The following is a 22,435-nucleotide window of genomic DNA, read 5'->3' as shown; positions in this document are numbered from 1 at the left end:
GTCTTTCTCTGAACCTGTGCCAGTTTTTGTGGTGTACCATTCTGGGTCCTATTCTTTTTCTAGTTATGATTAATAATATTGCTAATGATTGTGAAATCTGTTGGAAATATGTTGATGACCTTACCCTTGGAAAAATTTGTGAAGCAAATGAATGTAGCAAAGCCCAAATTTTAATTTTAACAATAATTTAATAATTAATTTTAAAAAATCAAAATTTTAATAATGTGAAGAGTAAAGCTTCTGATTCAAATATGACAGTAAATCTTGTGAAATCTGTTGGAAATATGTTGATGACCTTACCCTTGGAAAAATTTGTGAAGCAAATGAATGTAGCAAAGCCCAAATTTTAATTTTAACAATAATTTAATAGTTAATTTTAAAAAATCAAAATTTTAATAATGTGAAGACTAAAGCTTCTGATTCAAATATGACAGTAAATCTTCTATTTTAACTATTTCATTTTTAAATTCTTCTGAACCTAATTTCCAACCAACTATCTCTGATTCTCTTAAAGTCAGTAAGATTAAACTCTTGGGAGTTATTATAACCAGTGATTTAAAATGGGAAGCAAACACAACTAGTCTAGTAAAAAGGGGTAATGCTGGGCTGCAGATACTCAAGCTTATATCAAAACATGGCGCCCCTCCAGATCACCTCCTCCAAATATTTACATCTTTTATTTGCCCAATTCTGGAATATGCAGCTCCTGTATGGCATTCAGAAAACAGCTCTAATGATAGTTTCTAAGCAGGCAGAAATGTTGTATGAAGAGCTGCTGACAAAGTTTAAAATGAAAACTCTGGAAAGAAGAAGAGAGAAACTCTGCATGGATTTTGGAAGAAAATCTTTGATCCACCCAATCCACAAAACCCTTTTCCTCCCTCAGTCCACAACAAAACGACTCCCGTGCAGGGTGGCAGTGCCTGTTGACAAACTTCAGCCAGTATGCTGTGTCCACCAGTGGTTAGCGAAGAGTTTTATACCTAGCTTTGTAAAAATGTATAGCAAAAGTCAGGAGGATTGATGTGTTTTGTTTTTTTTATTATGCATTGCTTTTTAATGTGACTGTACCATAAGAATTTTGACAGTGCCATGAAAATTTTGGTGAAAATAAAATCTTATCTATCTATCTAAACCTTACACAAAGTTTTTACATAAGGAGTGTTTGTAAAAAATTTTGAGGGAGCTCATTCAATGAGAAAAAATCAAGTTTTTGAACACTATTCTAACAACTTGAATTGACCCTCAATAGCAATTTTTTTCTTCAGTCAAATGATAGGCAGTACATTAATTGCCTTATGATAAATGTCCAGCAAGATAAGGTTGTGTTGAACCTCCTGTAGGAAATCTTATTTGTTTAGCCTCTATTTACGATTATTCTAGTCTTTACCAACTCTTTTCCTGAAGGCTTTTAGGGTGTGAGACTGAGAGGAAGTTTTGACACTTTTGCTTTGTGCAATAGGGGACCTGTATCTTCTTGGTTTGTCCTCTTGTGGTAGTTGAGAGGGATAGGGAGAAGACATGACATAATCAGACAGGGGCTTACAAGTTGTTATTATGTCTCCTCTTTTTGTTTGGTGTACTGAAGTAGATTATTCTAGTCTTTACCAACTCTTTTCCTGAAGGCTTTTAGGGTGTGAGACTGAGAGGAAGTTTTGACACTTTTGCTTTGTGCAATATGGGACCTGTATCTTCTTGGTTTGTCCTCTTGTGGTAGTTGAGAGGGATAGGGAGAAGACATGACATAATCAGACAGGGGCTTACAAGTTCTTATTATGTCTCCTCTTTTGGTTTGGTGCACTGAAGTAGGGAGTTGGAGTGAGGTGATGTGTCCCTCATAGGTTCTCTGTTGTTGGGATAAGTTTTGTTGCCCTTCTTTGAACACTCCATTACCTTTACATTTAAATGAAAGCTATGCAGTGGAAATTTTTACTTTTGTTCTTAGAAGGAGACCAAATTCAGAAAAAAAAACATTATTTGTCTTAGTTGGATACAAACTTTAACTTGTCTTTATTGATGTTTTGTTGCATTCTCTTGTGCAACTGAATTCATAGAAATCACATGTTAGTTTTTGTAAAACTTAAAGTGTTTTTAGTATTCTATTGTACACCTGGATATTACAGTGTAAGTAAATTTTGCAGCTGTTTTGTAGTAGACCAAATATTGATGCACTTCAAATTTTTATTAAAAGGCTGATACAAATCTTAGTTTCTATTAAAACCCAGATGTAAGCTCACATTAATTATTTAAAAATTACTCTGTAACTATTGCAATTTCTAGGGTCTAATTACCTTTGTAGAGCAAATCCCTCTTTTTACCAACAATATCATATAAGAATCTTGGAACAGTTTCTTACAGTGGAAAATTGGAATAAGATACTCAGTAGTTGCACACCTCATCAGTATCCTATTATCAAATCACCATGAAAATTCTAGTATACAATCTAGGATTTTTTTTTTCACCATAAGGTTTGTCTGAATTTTCTTAATAGGTGTGTCATCAGTTTAAACATTTTTACACCAGATACAATACTTATTATTAAGTGCTCTCAAATTCAGTTATGAATTCTAATTGTAAATGCACATTTTTAGCTTGAGCTCAATCTTAGAAAACATCTCCCTATCTTGGATAGGGGTTTAACCTACTGCAAAGTATCTCAGTGATGAATATATTCCATCATAGACAAATGTTGCAAATAAGAATGTGTGCATTTAAATAATCTAGGCTGTAATAGTACCTTTTTTCAAACTTGCGTGTTCAAAAAACAATGTCTACAAGATTGTAGTCACCCAATCCCAACTAAATCAGCACTGGTTCAAATGTAATGGTTGCTACAAAGAGAGTTGTATTCCATGTCCTCCTAACAGGGTCAGATATAGCTACATCCTCCTAATAGGGTCATATAGCTACAGGTCATACCCATAGCAACAAGTCAATGCTATAATAATAAAACCCTACTTTATAATGTGCAGGGAGTTTTTATTGATTGATTCTGTTGCTTCCTTCCAGTTTCACAACATGTTTTTCAGGTATTTCAAATAATATATTTATCTAATTGTTCTAATTGTTTCAAAATCATGTGGTACTATAAAGTGGTTATTTTGTAAAGATAAGATCTATTTTAAAAGATTACAATTGCTAACTTAGGCCGAATTTGTATTTCAGAGTAAAAAAACAAAACAAAAAACAAATGTAGGTTTGAAAAGAATTAGACATATAAAACTGGCAAAACAATGATCCATTATTTTATCAAAATTGTAAAAAAAACCTAGAAGTTACAATTACAAATGAAGCAAAAAAAAAATCCTGTAAATAAGGGCATTGTTGTTATCCATCAAACCTCCAGACGCCTAAATTTTTTAAGGTTTGTTTTGTCAATTGATTTCCTTTTGTGTTTGGAAGAGTCTTTATAAAGTGGTAGAATTAAATTAGTTGTAAATATGTATTAATTAAAAAAGGAATTGTTGTGAGTTTGGTTAATGCTTAATTTTTAGTTGTAAAGTAAAAACGTAAAAACTGTTCAAAATAAATGTTGTTAGCAGTAAGGCACAAATGACTTTGTAAGACTTGTTTAAGCCAGATGTAACATAAGCCCTAAACTTGTCCAAATCAACAAGCACAGAAAACCCCAAAGGTTTTTCAGGAATCATCACCATATACAAAATTTGTGCTTGCAGTGTTTTGATTTTGCACGTTGATGGTAGGACCTTAATGATTTTAATAAATAAATGGTTTTTACAAATCGATATTTATAATTCTATAGTACCCTACTACCCTTGAGTAAATAATCTCTGAATGACCATGAGTCAGAATGGTAACAACATTTAGGGTGGGGGATGGGTGGGTTAGTGTAATTCTAAGAATAATATCCAAGCCTTAAATGGATAGAAATTGAGTCATGCAATAAGTCAAATTAAAAAACCGAAACTACCATGAAGAAGAGTTAGACTGCCAACACTAAAAGGCAAGCATATCATTTGCACTTTGCTGAAAAATAAAAGCAACTTTGGAAAATAATTCCCATTGTTTTCAAGTTCAAGACTGTGTAACTGATGAATCAGAAGAGCTAATGCCTTCAAACTCCCCCCAGTAAATTTTTTTTTAGATCTTCAATCAAATGACACCCTACATCACAACAGGCTATCTTCAGTTTACAAAAGTGTTTAAATGTTTTTGGTCCTTTTCATTGGCTTAAACTCTTTTCAACTTGGACTTTTTTGTGCTTTAAGGTTCTTCTGGCTCAGAATACATATCCTGTAGCTTTTGAATTGGTTGAACAAAAACTTTTTTGCACAGTTACAACTTTTTGTCCAAAGTCGTTGTGCGTTGTGAAGTCCAGTTTTCCATTTATTTTTATTTGTTTATTTCGGCTTTGTTTTATTTGGCGGCTCGTTTTATTCTTATTCCTATTTGTTTTTATTTGTTTATTCCGGCTTTGTTTTATTTGGCGGCTTGTTTTATTCCTATTCCTTTTTGTTTTTATTTGTTTATTCCAGCTTTGTTTTATTTGGCGGCTTGTTTTATTCCTATTCCTATTTGTTTTTATTGGTTTATTTCAGCTTTGTTTTATTTGGCGGCTTGTTTTATTCTTATTCCTATTTGTTTTTATTTGTTTATTCCGGCTTTGTTTTATTTGGCGGCTTGTTTTATTCCTATTCCTATTTGTTTTTATTTGTTTATTCTGGCTTTGTTTTATTTGGCGGCTTGTTTTATTCCTATTCCTATTTGTTTTTATTTGTTTATTTCGGCTTTGTTTTATTTGGCGGCATGTTTCATTCTTATTCCTATTTGTTTTTATTTGTTTATTCCGGTTTTGTTTTATTTTATTCCTCTCCATCCACTAGGATTCCAAATAGGAGATCTATCCTTACAGTTAAACTAAAAGAAATGATTGAAGCCCAGATTGTCATCAAGAAGAAACCCTCATAACTCCTGGAAGTTGATTTTGCTCACAGGCTTGTAAATCTACTCAACAGCTAATTGGCACAGTTTGATATAGAATTTAGAAGAATAATATTGAACATTTGGGACAATGGCTTCCAGCTGTATTTTCACCACATTCATAGTTACTAAGAAATTCATCACAATGAGGTGGCTGATTTACTTACAAATAAAACACTGTATGCCATGTTGATCCCACAGAAAATCATAAGTTCTGCAGAAAATGCTTTTGTTGGGCTGATCACAATTGGTCATCTTATATACAGTTTTAGTAGCTATAGCTTTTAACTTATAGTAAATGAGTTTTCCTATTTCTGGCAGGTTACCATTTTGCTAGCACTTTGTTGGGCTGGTTAGTAAAGGAATGTTCCTATTGCTGGCAAGTCCCCATTTTGCTAGAACTTTGTTGGGCTGGTCAAAATTGATCAGATTCTTTTCTCTTTTGGGAAAACATTTTCTGAAGACAAACATTTTCTCCTCACTATCTCCTTTTAAAGTGAATGTAAAGGAAAGAAAAAACAAACCATGTTCTTCTCATTGAGTATGCCAAAAATCTAAAATTGCTAAATGCGTTTTAGAGTATATGTCAGAATTACTACTGAAAGATGAATATAACATCCAGAGAAAATAACGTAATATAATAATATGGTTTAAAATATGATAATAGTGTATTATATTAACAAAAAATAATAATATAATATATCATATTATAAAAACATGAAAATAGAAATATATAAAAATATAAATATAAAAATATAATAAAATAATTATTATTATGTTGTGAAATATAATAATAATATAATATCATATCCAGAGAACAGAATGTTATATCCAAAAGAATAGGAATATAATATGACCACCTATACTTTTATTTTTAGTGATGATTAACTCTGCTCTATTATATTTATTTGACCTTAATTTGTGATTTTCCTTACAGGTCGATTTGAACTAGATCTCTACAACAAGCTAAAAAACCAATGTTCCAAAGAAATAACAGAAAGAATGAAAGTAAGTGGTTTATTCTACACTCGCCATTGTTAACATAACATGTTCCTGTTTAAATATTAAAAAACATTAATTTATCATAGTTCGTCGGTTTCATTCTAAACATTCATATTTTATGTTATATAAAGTATGTTTTTTTGTCCAGATGAGTCCAATTTCCAGCAATTTTATCTTGAAAAAAATCCCTCGATTGCTAATATTTTTTTGCAAAGATATTTTGATGGGACCATAAGAATTCTACTGGCCAGAATTATTTATAAAGCTTGTATGATGAGAATTGTGTGTTCATTACTAATTTATTTTGGCCTCTAAAAAGGTTAGGGTCCTACATAAAACTTGCCCTTTGACCTTTGCATCTATCTCACATTTTATGCAAAGTTTGTAAATAGCTGAATCAGTTTTTGTCAGAAATAAAAAAAGGAATTTGTGAATTTATATCTTTTGTCATAATGAGAAGTCAGGGGTAAGGGGAGGCCCTCTAATGACTATTTAAACATCTATTTTAGAAAACAAAAACGTTTGAGCCTAAAATTTACTTTTTCAAAGCAAAAACTTAAGGTTCTTGAACCTTAAAGTTGAAAACTTAAGGCCTAATCTGTTCAGTTGGCACTTCATTGGCATGCTGATGAGACACACTGAGATCTAAGCTTTCTTAGATGGGTTTTCAGAAACTTTCTATGTGGAAGAGGAGTTAATTCTTTGGTTTTAGGAATCTAGGGTTTGGATTTGTGGGTTTTAGGTTTTGGATCCGGATTTTAGGAATTGTCCTTTTAATTGGGCTCAAGGGGGGAGTCATTTATCCTTCTTTGTTTGCACGTCTGGCAAGACGACTAATCTACGTAAATCTAAGCTGTTGAATGCCTACGGAATTTAGCCTGTTCTCTCACCCCCACCCCCTCCCAAAATGGGATTGTGTATAAATACCTGGGAATAGGTATGGTGCTTAAGTATTTGCATAAATGCCAATAAAACACCATTTTTTTTTTAAACTTACCCTGAATGTTTGCTGGCACCATCAAACTCCATCTCAACATATCGGATTCACTCTCAGTCTCAAGAAATAGTTGCATGCTTGCTTCTTGTAATTTGGCTTTCTTTGCATTCTCCTTTCCCTGGCCCTTTTTCTGTTCTTTCTTCTTCTTCCTGGCGGCTTTCAGTTCTTCTTCCTGGCTGATTCTATCCTTTACTGGGGTATCAGTCAAAATTTCGGTAGATTTTTTTTCACTACACGTCTGATTTGTTTTCTCGGAGAACCTTTTGGGAATGGAGAGATGTCAACTGGTTCAGAGAAGCTTTTGTCAGCCAAAAGGTCTACATCTGAAGGTAAGAGATTGGGTGTTGTCACAGTCAGTAGACTGGCTAGCCGCATCATCTTTACGGGAACCAGAAAATGGTGATGGAAATCCCAGTGCAACGAAAACCACTTCTTATGTTTTCTAGAGTCAGTGCCTTGGGGTACGCCTTTCCGCAAAGCTCGGATACATTGTACATGGAAATAGTCTTGCATTTGTGCTGGGTCATAAAAGTCGCAGATTCCCTGTTGTAGAATGCCTTCAAAGGATACATAACTGACCTGTCAAGTGGTTGTGACTTATGCGTTGTGTGCGGAGGCACTGTCAGCATGACAACTCCATTCTCTTTTGCTAACTCAAGCAATTCACTACTGTAACGACTAATGTGATTGTTAAGAATTAGAAGCACAGCATTAGCTTTGCTTGGTCTTGCCTGACTGATAAAATGGTTCATCCAAACAAGAAAGAGTTCATTGCAGATCCAACCCGAAGCTGTTCCTGAGCCGTGAGCAATGGTACCTGGTGGCGCTCCTTTCAGTAGAATTTCAGGGGCATTTATTGCGAGGGAAAATGAGCATTGGAGGGACGCTATTACCCATAGCACTGACACAAACAAACATAGTAACATTCTGTCCTCTTTCTGCAGAAGTAACCTCGCCAACCTTTCTCTGTCCTTTTGCCGCAACAATTTTTCCCGGCTTGCGGACAGTTGATAGTCCAGTTTCATCAACATTTCAAATATTTTGGGCAGTAAATCTGTGGCGCCTGTACACTTCACCAAGTTTCTCAAAAAATTTCCCAACTGTCACACGATTGAAAGCAGTTGCACGGCCAAGACTTGTTGCTTCAGGCGCTCTGACAGTTCGGTGCGAGTGTCGTACCATAAAACCCCGATACCAGTCTTCCCCGGCGGCACTTTGATTTTTGTTGCAAGACAATGACTCTGGAATAGCAATTTCTTTCGCGAGAGTGTATCTGTAGGCAAGTTGCCGCAAATCAAGCGGCGTTAAACCATATTGCATCTGGTAGACAAGTTTCAAGTACCTGGCAAGGGCATTTTTCTGTTCTTCTGTGAACATTTTTCTTGTGGTGTAAACTGGGGAAAAAATGAGAGAGGTAGAAGCTCAATTTCCATATTCTGTTTCTCAGCTTTGTGACATATCCCCTTAGAGTTCCCCGTGGTATTCCATACTTTTTCGCAGATGTAAGCGTTTTTTTTTTTACTAACACTTCAATGACAGCTACTTGAACCATAGCACATTCAAGATCCACAGCACCATTTTACCTGAAAAAAGTAAGCTGAATGATTAAATTTTTCTTATTCCCACCAAACTATTTCATTTTCCCGAGAAGTAAGGGAGAGAATTCCAGGCTGATTTACATGAGAATATCCCTTGTTTGTCTAGTGTAGTCTAACAAGGAAGAACTAGGCTATATATAAATATACATATATATATATATATATATATATATATATATATATATATATATATATATATATATTTGTGTGTGTAAAATTTTCGGACATTCAGCAGCAATATTTTAAAAGCCATCATCTAACTACCCTTTCCCTTGACATTGTGATGATTTTCTCCAGCATTATTTTTATAAGCGATCATCTAACTACCCTTTCCCTTGAAATTGTGATGATTTTCTCCTAATGTGATATATACACAGTTTAATCTAGGTTGTATTTTGGCTTTATATCCCATAGAGAAAACAAGAGAAAGAAGCAATGAATCTCTGGTTTGATCAAAAATCGGTAAATGATTGAGAAGAAACGCTATTTTATTTTGTCTCCTTGCTCACAGAAACGTGAGGAATCGTATTTTTACATATTTAAGGAATCTCCTTGGTGCATGAATCACGTCTGGTTTTACAAACAGCAGAATTCTGGCGGTTAGTGTTTCTCTAATTATCAGTGCAGCACTAGTTACAGCTTAGTAAAGAGTGAAACATGACTTATTTTCAACGTAATCTTAAAATGTATGCCGTAAGAACCGTACTGTGAGAAATATTTCCAAATGAAGGCTGATCCAAAATAATGGCTATTATTTGATTTAAAAGAACAATAAATCGTCGTTATTGAAATAAATTTTTGAGAATTTCAAAAGAAGCCAGAAACACCTAAAAAATTATGTCAAAACGAAATAAAAACACCATTGAAATCGGAATTCTTGAAAATCCTCGATTGAGGACTTACAGTCCCACACATTGAACCGAAAGGAAAAGCACAAATTGGAACGATCAGTTTTTTTTCATGGTTGGTGCTTCCGCCACAACCACCATAGCAGTCAAAAATTTAAAACATGTTTGGGAAAAAAGCTGCCAAGGGAGGAGGAATCGTCATCTGAAGCTGATTCAGGAATATCAACTATTGTGTTTTTTCTCGGGGTTGACCGTACCGACTTTTGGTCACAAAGTATAAGAAGAAAGGTAATTTGAACAAAAATCACAACATTTACTTCCCGGTTAGGTAAAAAAAAGAAGATAGGCTTAGTCGGTTTATTGTGAGAATTCGACCGTCTAGGTTCGCCAAGTCCTGGTTCCCCATTCCTAGGAGTGGCGAACTTGGGCTGGTTTTTGATGGTTTTGATTGTTTTTCCCTCTTTTGAGAAAAAAAAAAAGTGCTGATCAGTTATTACCATAGATGGCGACAAATATGCACCCATCATTGTTGCTAAGTTGCAGATGATCACGTTGAGATAATGAGTCCTTTCATACCTTTATGTTAAGCATTGACTTTTTCCATTTTCCATCAGGACAAAGTCTAGTTTTAAAGCACCAAAAAACAACTTACCGCAAAGAATTTACAAAATGTGTTTTAACATGCTTCTTAATCTACATAAACTTTCGCTACTAGATGGCAGTTCAAACGTTAGATTATGGGATCCTCTCCGTGGATGGATTGCAAGTAAAACGCAAATGGTGAACCTGGGCTGTGGCGAACCTGGGCTGGTCTCTCCTAGCTTAAAAGGAGCTAAACGCTTTTAATTGCAGAAAAAGAAATTAAAAGTAAAAAAAATAAATAAAAGTGAAAAAAGTAAAAATATATATAAAACTATAAAAATAAAAGTACTGCTTCCTTTATTGATTCTACACCAAACATGTCTACCCGTTGGGATTTGGCTTTATTAAACAAGAAACGATATACATAAATGTTTTGCAAATGAAACAGGGAAGTAACTTGTTTTGTCTCGAAGGGGGAGCAACTTTAATTTTTTTCCGAGATGTAGTACAGCAAAGAAAAATTGCCCAATCTGCAATGCGAAAGAAGATGGTTTGGGCCATTTTTTCTAGAGGTGCCATGAGGTATCTCAAATTAAAGTCAATTGCCCAGAGTGAAATCTTGATGAGCTTCTTCTAGGCAGCCTTGCATCAATGATTCCACAAATGGTTGTTATTGTGGATCGCCTCTTTCCCTGTTATTTTCAAAGACTATTTATCAAAGCTTTGGACATATCTTCATTTGTAATATCATTTAGCATATTAGAGATTCGAAAGCCTTGTGTGGCAAAACTGACTTGCTTTATATAATATTAATTTTGTTAATAAAACTTTGATATTTGTACAATGAGCAACAAGAAAAACTAGCTGTGTAAAAATATACTTTAATGAGAATTATTTCCTGATTGAATAGAAATTATTTCCATTTCCTTCGTAATAAAAATTAAATCAAGAAAAACAAACTAATGACCAGCTGATCGATAACAGGTTCTGGTCTTCTGAAAGGTTCAGGTATATCGGTATTATTACCTGGTATTATTACCCGGTATTATTACCAGGTATTACCTGGTCTATACTATTTCTGAAAGGTTCAGATATATCGGTATTATTACCTGGTATTATTACCCGGTATTATTACCAGGTATTACCTGGTCTATATTATTTCTGAAAGGTTCTGGTGTACTGAAAGGTTCAGGTATATCGGTATTATTACCTGGTATTATTACCCGGTATTATTACTAGGTATTACCTGGTCTATATTATTTCTGAAAGGTTCTGGTGTACTCGAGTATGATCGGGATATTAACGTACTCAGGTGGACTTAGGATGTAGTATTTGTGATTACAAAATGTAATTCTCCAATATTTTTCGTTCCCCTTGAATTAATGATGCATAACAAACCACCAGATATAATCTCTCCACCCTCTGAAAGAAATTTCAATATACACGTATTGATTAGTAAGGTCGAAATTCGTTTATTAGTTGATACATTTAATTACTGATTTAGGAAAACAATACTTTTTGAAACATGTAATAGTTTGACTTTTTTCTTTATTTTTTTATAGAAAGATTGTATTAAGCTAGAAAGGGTAAATCAGCCTAAAGCTTTTGAAACCGTAACGGTTGACATGATTCAGGACTTCAATGTTTTGTTTATGAAACAAAGTTACGTAGGTGGCCATAGTGTATCAATTAGTGATTTAGAACTATGGAAACAATTTAAATCAGAACCAGACAATGACCTTGTGTATTTACTAAGATGGTGGAGACATATAAAGTCATATAGCAATTTCGAAAGGGAGCAGATCTTGGTAAGTTTTTGTCATGTCTATGCATGATCTATAGTTTTTTAGTCGCCATGTTCCTAGTGTAGGGATTGGTCTCAATATATATATAATATATATATATATATATATATATATATATATATATATATATATATATATATATATATATATATATATATATATATATACCATATAACATTATTGTTTGTTTCATAAGATAGATAAGTTTTATTGTTTAATTAATTTCTGTAGCTGACTCTTGACAATTCAGTTTGATAAGGCGTGGTATGCGAACTTCGGGTAGAAGGGGAGGGGTGTGAGTTAACAAGTTTGGAAATCTATGGATTATCGATAATTCCCTTAGTGACACTGTATTTACAAAAAAAAGAAGAAAATAGACTCACATAATTGAAGAACAGAGTCTGTAATAGCGATGATCCGATTAGATTTTGGCACCAAATTAGTGGTGAATGCCTTTCCTAATTTTTGCCAAAACGTTTCATATGAATGAAACTTTTTAGCCACGCCAGGTGTTAATTAGCTGAGTCAGTTGCAGGCCAACATTTTTTGGAGGACAACATTTGGCCAATTAGCCCAACATTAGGCAACATTGGCAGGCCAACATTTTTTACAAACTTCATTGCTAATACGGGCTGTATATACTATACTGTATGTTTTTTAATTACAATTGACTGCAATCTTTGAGTTAAGGGGCTAACGGTTTCAACGCACAACAATCATACAATTCAACTTAGATAATAGGTGGATTCGTAAATGTATGGGTTTTAAAAGGAATGACGTACTTTTATTGAGGCAGTGTTTTCATGTCTCTCTGTTATGGGTCGTTACTACTTTTTTTTTACTGACACAAGCATCACAAACGTGATAAAATATAACCATGTGTTTTTTATTTAATCTTCGCACCGTACTACAAAATTATAACGTATTTTTAATTCAAATTGAAACAGCTTCGAAGCTCTTCAATGCCTCACTCGTTAAGCTAAAGTTTTCTAGTGCTTTAAAAAGATTTTTATTCCCATTAGACAACCCTTGTGTTTCAAGAGTAGTCCTTGAAGATTTGGGACAAAAAGTTGAACTTTCGCTTTAAGAACCAGGGGATTGAGGAGGAGGCAGCCTTCTTATATACGGAATAATTTCATTTCGTTTTTTGTTTTAATGTTGCTCCTTTTATTTTAGTTTATTTTTTTTTCATTTTGCTTCTTATCGTTTTTCAGATCACGCCAGAAAATCTACCCCCCCCCCTACGTGGGAATTCCTCCCTTCCAAACCAAAAATACCTCCCACGTAAACCTCCTCCCCCCTGGACAGTTCCTTCCTCGCTGAAATTTTTCGTCGGAAAATTTCCTGTGTACAATTCCCCTAGAAAATTATCCTTATTTTTATTAAAAAAATCTGATCGTTCTCCAAATCATGTTGGACCCCCCCCCTCCGATAGAAAATTTCTACGGAAACATTTCCGTGGTCATAATCAGTTTTTATCGGATAACAAGCATCAACAATGGATCTCAGTCGTGATTTTACAAGAAATTTAAGATGCTAAAGTTCTTACTAAAGTCATGAGCATAAGAATTTGAATTAGATGCAAAAACTACAAGCCATAAACACTTTACAATAGCGGGCTGGATTTACTTTCTAAATCTAACCAATTGTTGTCTTCTTGCGAATAACGGTCTGGTAGCTAACCGCCAATAACGGAAATAAAATATGAATAGCTAAGCCGGCTTCACTTTCCAGCTTGTGAAATAAGGTCTTTAAGTTAGCGGTTTGTGTGAAATGTAAATTGTAAAATGTTTTGTTTGGCTCCCAAGTCTTGTCCACATAGCAAAGAATTGCTGACACAATAAGATAAGATCTATTCATTTTAATTAATTTAATTTTTTAATAATTAATAATTATTATAAATATAATTATATAAAATAATTAGTAATTTTTTAAGAATTATTCATGATTAAATAGACATATGATAATAAGCTATACTATACCTCCAAAGGCTCCTTGGCTTGTAAAGAAGGGGGATGCACACGATTCACTGTCTCAGAGAAAAAAACACTTACAGAAAGAAGAGATAAAAAAATATTGTGCACAAAATTAAATAGATCGGATAGATTAAATAAATAGTAAAAATAGACTACAATAAATCCTGCACCAAAAAGGGAATAAAAGAAACTAATAAAATAAAAAATAAAAATTACAGTTTTACATTTAAAAAAATGGCAATATTTTTTGAATAACCTGAAAGAGTGGCACCTTCGAGCTGATTCACTTATTCAGACATCATATTCTACTTATTATGGCTCGCTATGACAGGATTGAAATCTGACCTTAAATGTGAATCACTGCCTATGTTTGCTGCCTGTTTTTTTTTATTTGTTGGAGAATATATCTTATCTTATTATTTTTGAATGTTTAATCCGCATCTTGGTTTTAGTTAATTTCTTAGATTTGACCACAATTCGTACCTTTCATGCATTTTATCCAGGGATTGGAATAAGAGTCTTGGAGTCGGAGTTTAAGTACATTTTTGTTGAATGGAGTCTGAGTTGGAGTCGGCAAATCGAAAATGTCTGAAGTTGGTGTCGGTTAAAACTTATTAAATCCAGTTAAATAAAGCTTAAAAACAGAGCTGTGGAGTCGGAATTTTGGTAAATTTTTGCTGTATGGAGTCTTTGTTAGAGTCGGTATATCGAAAATGTCTGGAGTCGCAGTCGGTTAAAACTTATGAAATCCAGTTAAATGAAGCTTAAAAACAAGGCTGGTGGAGTTGGAGTTTTAGTAAATTTTTGCCGAATGGAGTCTGAGTTTAGAGTTGGTATATCGAAAATGTCTGGAGTCGGAGTCGGGGTAAATTTTACTGAATGGAGTCTGAGTTGGAATCGGTATATTGAAAATGTCTGGAGTCAGTTAAAACTTTTGAAATCTAGTTAAATAAAGATTAAAAACAGGGCTGTGGAATCGGAATTTTAGTAGATTTTTGCTGAATGGAGTCGGAGTTGGAGTCGGTATATCCAAGAGGTATGGAGTTGGAGTCGGTTAAAACTTATGGAATCTAGTTAAATGAAATGGTCGGAGTTTTAGTAAGTTTTTGCTGAATAGATTCTAAGTTGGTATATTGGAAATGTCTGGAGTCGGAGTCGATTATGTGGCTTTCATCGTACCTCTCAGACCTAGTTGTTTTAGCAGTGGCTACAAAAGGTCAACAGTACGCAATCGGTTCAATTTCAATTCAAATGAATTTGAAAAAAATCAATAATGTGCAAATGTATATATAAGGGTATCTGTACATAGAGCAAACAACTAATTTTTATTGAAAGTTTTGTGTATTCAGCATTGAAATAGAATTTCCAGGTACTGAAAACAAACCAATTCGCAACCAACTACAAGCAGATCATTTTATATTCCTTTGGTATATAAATCGAGTTGACAGTTCATGGAGCAATCCACAGACACGAATTTATTTCTGCGGAACAGGAGAAGGGGATAAAAGACGAAAAGTACGGGTATATTTTAGGAGAAATTTAGGAAATTCTCGGTAAAAAAGTTAGAAATTCATATTTTACCAATTTTTCTGTTCGTAGAGATGTAAGCACCCGAAGTTATATGAGTCGAAGTAAATCTGCTGTTTTCTTTTATAATTCTACTAGACAAATAGAAAACTGTAAAACGAATTTAGAATCAGATATGCATTTGAGAATTCGATGTATAAGCCTAGAATTGGGGCTATTTAGATAGAAACATGTTAAGAAAACAATTCTTCCTTCATAATATGCCAAAAGTTGTTGTTAAAAAATTTGAAAGCGACTCCGCTATACTCCCCCCCCCTAATATGCGAATATAGTATTCGCTGGGTTGGAGTTAGTATATTGGAATTGTTCAATTCTTAAATCAGTAAGAAATTATGAAGTAAGAAAACAATTCTTACTTCATAATATGCCAGAAATTGTAGTTTAAAAAAATGAAAATGATTCCGCTATACCCCCCCCCCTAATATGCGAATATATAGCCCAAATTGCTTATCTCCCTCGTGTTTTTCCGTTTCTTTATTTCGCCAGTGCTGATTCAGTTTACGTGTATATGGGTTGAAAAAAGAGTGACGCATGGCAAAATATATGGAAACAATTTATTTTATTTATTCAAAATAGTAAATTTGCTTATTTTATAGGCCATGGAGCATTTTTGGGATAAGATAGATTAATTCATGATGAAATATACACACAATAATACACTTTACTATTCCCCCAATGGCTCCTTGGCTTGTAAAGAAGGGGAAAGAGACACGAGTCACGAGCTCAGAGAAAAGATTCACTTACAGAGAGAAGAGAGAAAAAGAAAAATCGCAGAACCCAAAAATCCAACAGATTTGGTAGATTAAATAAATTATAAAGATTAAATAGACAGATGGATAGGTTGTAGGAAAATTAAATAGACTCCATTGAATCCCGCATAAAAAAACTCAAAAACAAATAAATAACTAGAAGCCAGCAATTCTTTTTAACTACGTTTTTGATACAACAGTATCAAAATGATGCAAAATTAGTATTTCTTTTGTGAAATACTAATTTTGCAAGGGTAATTTCATATTTTCATCAGCCTGTGATCTTTGTGTGCTTTTTGTGATTTGTACTTTTTGTGAGATTTGTGTGCTTTTTGTGATCTTTTTTGTAGTTGCTGTAAATTTTTGCATGTGGCAAGAGTTGAGCCTCCTTGGGGCTGGTTACCTTGGGGCTACAAGGCTCTTATTTCCTCGTTGTCAAATGATGATTTTAGACACGCTAGTAAAACTGTCTTTTTGCCTGTAATAATTCTGTTTTTTTCTCATTAGAATGAAACCTGAAAGGTCTTATGTATAATGAAACCTGAAAGATATCATAACCAGAATGCGACACTAGAATATGTTGAATTTGAAATATTGACTTTAAAGGGCACCTTCCACCAAAATTGTCATATATCAGGTCGGCATCAGGTCAGGTCGACATAAGTATTTCAGGGGGCTTATACTTAGTTAAGTGCGTTGCAAAAAGGGTTTCATATTCTACTATTTTTATATTTTACTACTTTTATGGGCTGGTTGATCATCTTCTTAAGTTTTTTTCAAACTTCCTATGAATTCGAAAATCACAATTAAAAGTTTTTCATGTTTTGTATACAGATTTCTGTCAGATTCAGAGATAACTAAGTGAAAACACGAGGCTGGTAGGATTTGACATGAACTTGAGAAAATTCTTTCTTTTCTTCGAAATTTTGAGTGACACTTATAAGGAAGTAAAAATTATATCTATTTTACTTCAGAAAAAGGAAGAAGCTGGAGACCCTGTCTTACCTGAGGATCTTTTTACAAAATTGGAGAGCTTAAGCATTAATGATTTGAAATCCCTGAATGTGTCACAATTGACTCACCTCAGCAAAGACTTTCAAGAGCGAATTGTAAAACAACAAAAGAAGATTGAGATGGTCGCAGCAGACAGAGAAGCAATACTTAGGGAAATTGGGAATAAGTTGCATGAATCTGTTCCTATTTCTGACACGGAGGTGAGTTAGTTCCGCTTTTGAAAAATACCGAATCTCTTTTTTATTTTACTTAATTGCTTGCAAAAGAGAAGAAGGATATAAAGAGAGATTGCTTGCAAAAGAGAAGAAGGATTCTCTTGCAAAAGAGAAGAATTATAATTAAGCTTTATAAGTTTAAAAGCTTAATTATAAACTTTTAAACTTATAATTAAAATGAGTCAAAATATAATAGAGGGATAAAATTTTAATTATAACAAATAATATAATTTTATCAAAAAAAATATTAACATATACTAATAAAATAAAATATTAACATATATTAAGTAATAAATGATTTACTAATAAATAACATTAATTTTAATACCAGATGGTGGAGCTGTAAAGACGTTTCTGCCCGGATATCAAGGGCCTGGGGAGTCTTCACTAGTCTGAAAAAAGGTGCTGTGGGCCAGACGTGAGATCTCGACAAAAACCAAACTCAGGTCAAATAGAATCCGTGTGAGGCATACTACTGTACGCCTACGATACCTTGCCTCTCATGGCTGAAGAGGCTAGATGTCTGGACGAGTTCGATCACCGCTGCCTACGCTATATACTCTGAATCAACAGATGGTCTAGAATTTTCAATAACGAAGTAAGAACCAACTGTGGCTAGGCTGAAGAGCTATCCTTAATCATTAAAAGACGTCGCCCTCTGTGGCTAGGCTGAAGAGCTATCCTTAATCATTAAAAGACGTCGCCTCAAACTCATCGGCCACACTTGACACCGCACCAAGGGTAGGATATGTCGAGACATCCTATTTGCGAGCCAGTATCACCCTGGGGACAAAGGAAAATCAAAGAGTAATTTGAACCATGGGGAGGTTTTTGACTGAAGATTACTGGGGAAGATGCAGCCAACAGATCGAAGTAGTCGTTGAATGTAACCCTGAAGTCCGTTGGTGCCGGGCAGGACAGTTCGTCGTCTGGTTCTCGCAGAAAGAATAAAGAATAAATGATCTGCTCTTTCTATTTTGTGTCCAGCAGCCTTCTTAAGCGGAAAAAACAGAAAAAGACAAACAAAATAAACTAAACGCTTAACATATACTAGAAAATAACATGAAAGTATAAAAGGGAAAAAAGAGAAAACAAAAGAAACTAAACAAAAAATAGCATAAAACGTCAAAACGGAAAAAAGAGAAAAGGGCAAAGGAACTGAACAGTTAACGTAAACTGTATTTTATTCGAACATATTTGATGAGCCTCACATCTTGCCGATAAGCAAGACCACCAAAACACATGACAAAGTCGAAACGGGATCTGACGGGAGCTTTTATAACTCTATGACCATTGTTTTCACCACTGCTACTGTTGGTTTGTTTAGGTGCTGATGGCCTGCTCAGCTGCTGATGGTCATCTGAAATGCGAATGGAAAATAAAATGCAATAAACTCGTTTGCACTTCTAAATATAAAAGCATTATCTGCCATCTAGTGTTGCTCTTAGTGCTAAACTGATACAAGAGCAAATGAAGCATATTTCCAGAGAAAAGGGGAAAGAAAAATAATTATGCCGGTAAACTTACTACGATAATGTTTAGTTCTTATTGATTTAACTGTAAAAAGATGGCTTTGTTGACCATTTTCAGTCTACCTGCACTCGATCGGGCCTCCGGCTGTCAGATTTGATTTCTCACACTCATTGGTCTGATGATATAGTAAGGTCATATAAGCCAGAATTAACCAATGAAACATTTTTTTTAAACACTGCCGTGTTATCGTGAAATTATCTAGCTTACATAGAGAGTAAAGAAAGTGTGAGTAAAAATAATAAGGATAAAAAAATGTACAAAAAAAAGAATGAAGAAAAGTAAAAAGAGGTGAAGAACTGTCAATGAAACACAATAAAAAATTTAATGTAACTTCATTGTTAATTATTATATAATAATTATATAAATGTTAATTATATAAATTATAACAGCTGGAGTGCTTAAAGCATATGACCTTAAAAAAACCTAAAACGTATGAGATTAATAAACCTGCTTGATTTACAAATCTTTTTCAGCAAATGAATTATAACAGTCGGTTCATAAAGCATACGAACTAAAAAACCTGAAACATATCAAACAGTTCATGGTAACGAATTGTAGTAAGGAGCGACCCGGCTCAATAGTAACCAAAACTCTGAAAACGGAATTTTGATACCAGTAGTTACATAAAAAGAATCACATTTTAATGCTGATTTTAAATATATAAGTTTCATGAAATTAGTCTTATCCATCAAAAGTTATGAGCCTAAGAAAATTTGCCTTATTTTAGATTTAAGGGGAAACACCCCCAAAAAGTCATAGAATCTTAACGATTTATTTTTTGCCAAAAGACAGATCACGGCTGCGTTTTTCTTTTCTTGGGGTCATTGCATCCATCCAGTAGTCCTAGAATATCGTGAGAGGGCTCATTCTAACGGAAATGCACAGTTCTAGTGCGCTTTTTAGGTGACCGAAAAATTGGAGGGCACCTCCGACACTCATTTTTTCCCAAAGTCTCCGGATCAAAATTCTGAAATAGCAATTTTATTCAGCATAGTCGAAAAATCTTATAAATATGTCTTTGGGACGACTTATTCCCCCAGAGTCTCCGTGGGAGGGAATACAAGCTACAAATTTCGACCAGTGTTTACATATCATAATGGTTATTGGGAAGTGTACAGACGTTTTTAGGGGGACTTTTGTTGGGGGGAGGGGTAGAGAAGAGGGGGCTATGTTTGGGGAACTTTCCATGGAGGAATTTGTCATGAGGTAAGAAAATTTTCATGAAGGGGCGCAGTATTTTCTAGCATTATTTAAAAAACAATGAAAAATAAATATGAAAAAGTTTTTTTCAACTGAAAGCAAGGAGCAGCATTAAAACTCAAAACAAACCATAATTATTACGTTATGAGGGGTTCACCTACTCCTAATACCTCGCTATTTACGCTAAAGTATTCTTGGTAATTTCTACTATTTATTCTACGGCCTTTGTGATTCAGGGGTCATTTTTAAGGAATTGGGACAAAATTTAAGTTTTAATGTAAAGAGCGAGGTATTGACGGGGGGGGGACCCCCTCATATACGTAATAAAACATACGAATATAGAAGTTCGTTACGTAAGCTAATTCGTAAGTTACGTATATCTTTTACTAATGAAAAGGTTCTTGAAAAATTAAAAGTTATAGTTGCCTTTAATTTACCAAAAAATTGGAGGGCAGCTAGGCCTCCTTCCCCGCTTCTTTTTTTTTCTCAAAATCATTCGATTAAAACTGTGAGAAGCCGTTTAGCCATAAAAATTAATATGCAAATTTCGTTTTAATTATTCATCTGCGGAAAGCCAAAGTCAAAACATGCATTAATTCAAAAACGTTCAGAAATTAAATAAAAAAAAAAATAGTTTGTTTTAACTGGAAGTAAGGAGCGATATTAAAACTTAAAACGAACGTATCAAAGGGGCTGTTCCCTCCTCAACGCTCCGCTCTTTACGCTAAAGTTTTTTCTTGTTTTAAAAAGTAGAGTTGAGAGAAAGAGTCAAACGCGGGGGGGGGAAAGAGTCAAACCTCCTCAACGTGGGGTGTTTCAAAACGATACAAATCATTTTCACGAAATAAATCATAGCAGCCGGGCTGCTTAAAATATTTGACATAAAAAAGTTGCTGGAAATACAAATCGTTTTCAGCAAATAAATCATTGTAGCCGGGCTGCTTAGAACACATGCCCTAAAAAACCTAAAACATATGACATTAAAAAACCTGCTCGAAACATAAATCGTTTTCAGCAAATAAATCGAAGCAGCTGCTTAAAACAAATGACACAAAAAAAAAACCTACTCGAAATACAGATCGTTTCCAGCTAATAAATCATAGCAGCTGGGCTGCTTAAAACATTTGATATAAAAAAAGCTGCTCAAAATATAAATTTATAAATTTACATAAATTTACAAAGCAAAATAAATTATTGCAGCCAGGCTGCTTAAGACATACAAAGAACTCGCTCATGATAATTAAAGATGGGTCCCTAGCCACACCTCAAATAAATCATAGCAGCCAGGCTGCTTAAAACATAGGACCTAAATAAACCTAAAATATATAACATTAAAAAGCCTGCTCGAACAACAAATCGTTTTCAGCAAATAAATGATAGTAGCCAAACAATGCTTAAAACAATATGACCTAAAAACCCAAAACATAAAAAAAACCTGTTCGAAATACAAATCGTTTTCAGCAAAAAAATTATAGCAGCCAGGCTGCTTAAGACATACAAAGAACTTGCGCATGATCATTAAAGACGTGTCCCTAGCCACACCTTTAACTTCAATTGAATTTAGCACTCATCTTTGCATAGGCTATTTTAATACTGATTTACACTTTACATAAGCTGATTTTGCCCCAAGTGTTCTTAATATTCCACTTCAAAAATAATCGAGATCTCTCCCCCTCCCTATTGAAGGGAAAATATTACAAAGTTTGACTTCAATCAACTCATTAATGCAGTTTTATATTTTAGGATGACAATAGAATAGAGAAAACATTCGGCGACGTGCACCAAAAGAAGTTACGTTCCCATGTTGACCTCATAGCTATGATAGATGGCGTTGATACAAAGAGAGGAGTTGCCGTCTTTGGAAATAGGGGTTATTTTTTAAAGGTTGGTTATTTCTGTTCGAAGAGACTTTTATAGAATGACCATTAATAACATTTATGTGACAGTATTTTTTTTTAAATAGTATTATATAACGAGGGTGATAGAAAAACAATCTGAAATTGATATTGTTAGTTGGATGTTTTTAAGATGAATTCAAATAAGGAATTCAAAACAGATTAATAAGGGAGTCAAGTTTAAAATGCCTCCATAGGTATCAGTTTGTCGTGGTTTTCTTATGAGTAAATAGAATTCGTCGGATTTAGCTTGTTGGGCGCTTTTTTTTAATAATCTAAGAGTTAGGTGCTTAGCAGTCATACATTTATAGTCTTCGTCGATGATATAGACCTCATTTACTAAAGCTGTTTATTCATTTACTAATTCTATTATAATTCTTTATATTATTCTATTCTATATACGAATTCTATATACTATTTTATAGAATTCGTCGGATTTTGCTTTGGATTACACAAAGTATGTTCTTATATCTAAAAAAGCAGCTTGTAAAAG

At 33.9% G+C, this 22,435-nt stretch overlaps 1 protein-coding gene and 1 long non-coding RNA gene across 3 annotated transcripts in view; one reads left to right on the top strand and one right to left on the bottom strand.

The window, feature by feature from the left end:
• Positions 1-22,435, top strand: part of LOC136035568 (serine--tRNA ligase, cytoplasmic-like) — a 53,695-nt gene that overhangs the window by 4,225 nt on the left and 27,035 nt on the right. Inside the window, exons 2-5 of one of the 2 annotated variants that reach the window (XM_065717440.1) lie at positions 5,879-5,949; positions 11,531-11,776; positions 17,060-17,299; positions 21,791-21,931. In XM_065717440.1, the coding sequence (XP_065573512.1) occupies positions 5,879-5,949; positions 11,531-11,776; positions 17,060-17,299; positions 21,791-21,931 (698 nt within the window). The remainder of the gene's footprint in view (positions 1-5,878; positions 5,950-11,530; positions 11,777-17,059; positions 17,300-21,790; positions 21,932-22,435) is intronic. The other variant, XM_065717441.1, reaches the window with a different exon arrangement.
• LOC136035569 (uncharacterized) overlaps positions 17,508-22,435 on the bottom strand; it is a 35,009-nt gene continuing 30,081 nt past the window's right edge. Inside the window, exon 4 of the long non-coding RNA XR_010619469.1 lies at positions 17,508-18,674. This is a non-coding gene — a long non-coding RNA (uncharacterized LOC136035569). The remainder of the gene's footprint in view (positions 18,675-22,435) is intronic.

This window comes from Artemia franciscana, chromosome 14, assembly GCF_032884065.1.
Source record: "Artemia franciscana chromosome 14, ASM3288406v1, whole genome shotgun sequence".
NCBI classification, from domain to species: domain Eukaryota; kingdom Metazoa; phylum Arthropoda; class Branchiopoda; order Anostraca; family Artemiidae; genus Artemia; species Artemia franciscana.
The sequence above is the reverse complement of the archived record's forward strand: the minus strand, read 5'-3'. Positions and strand labels throughout refer to the sequence as shown.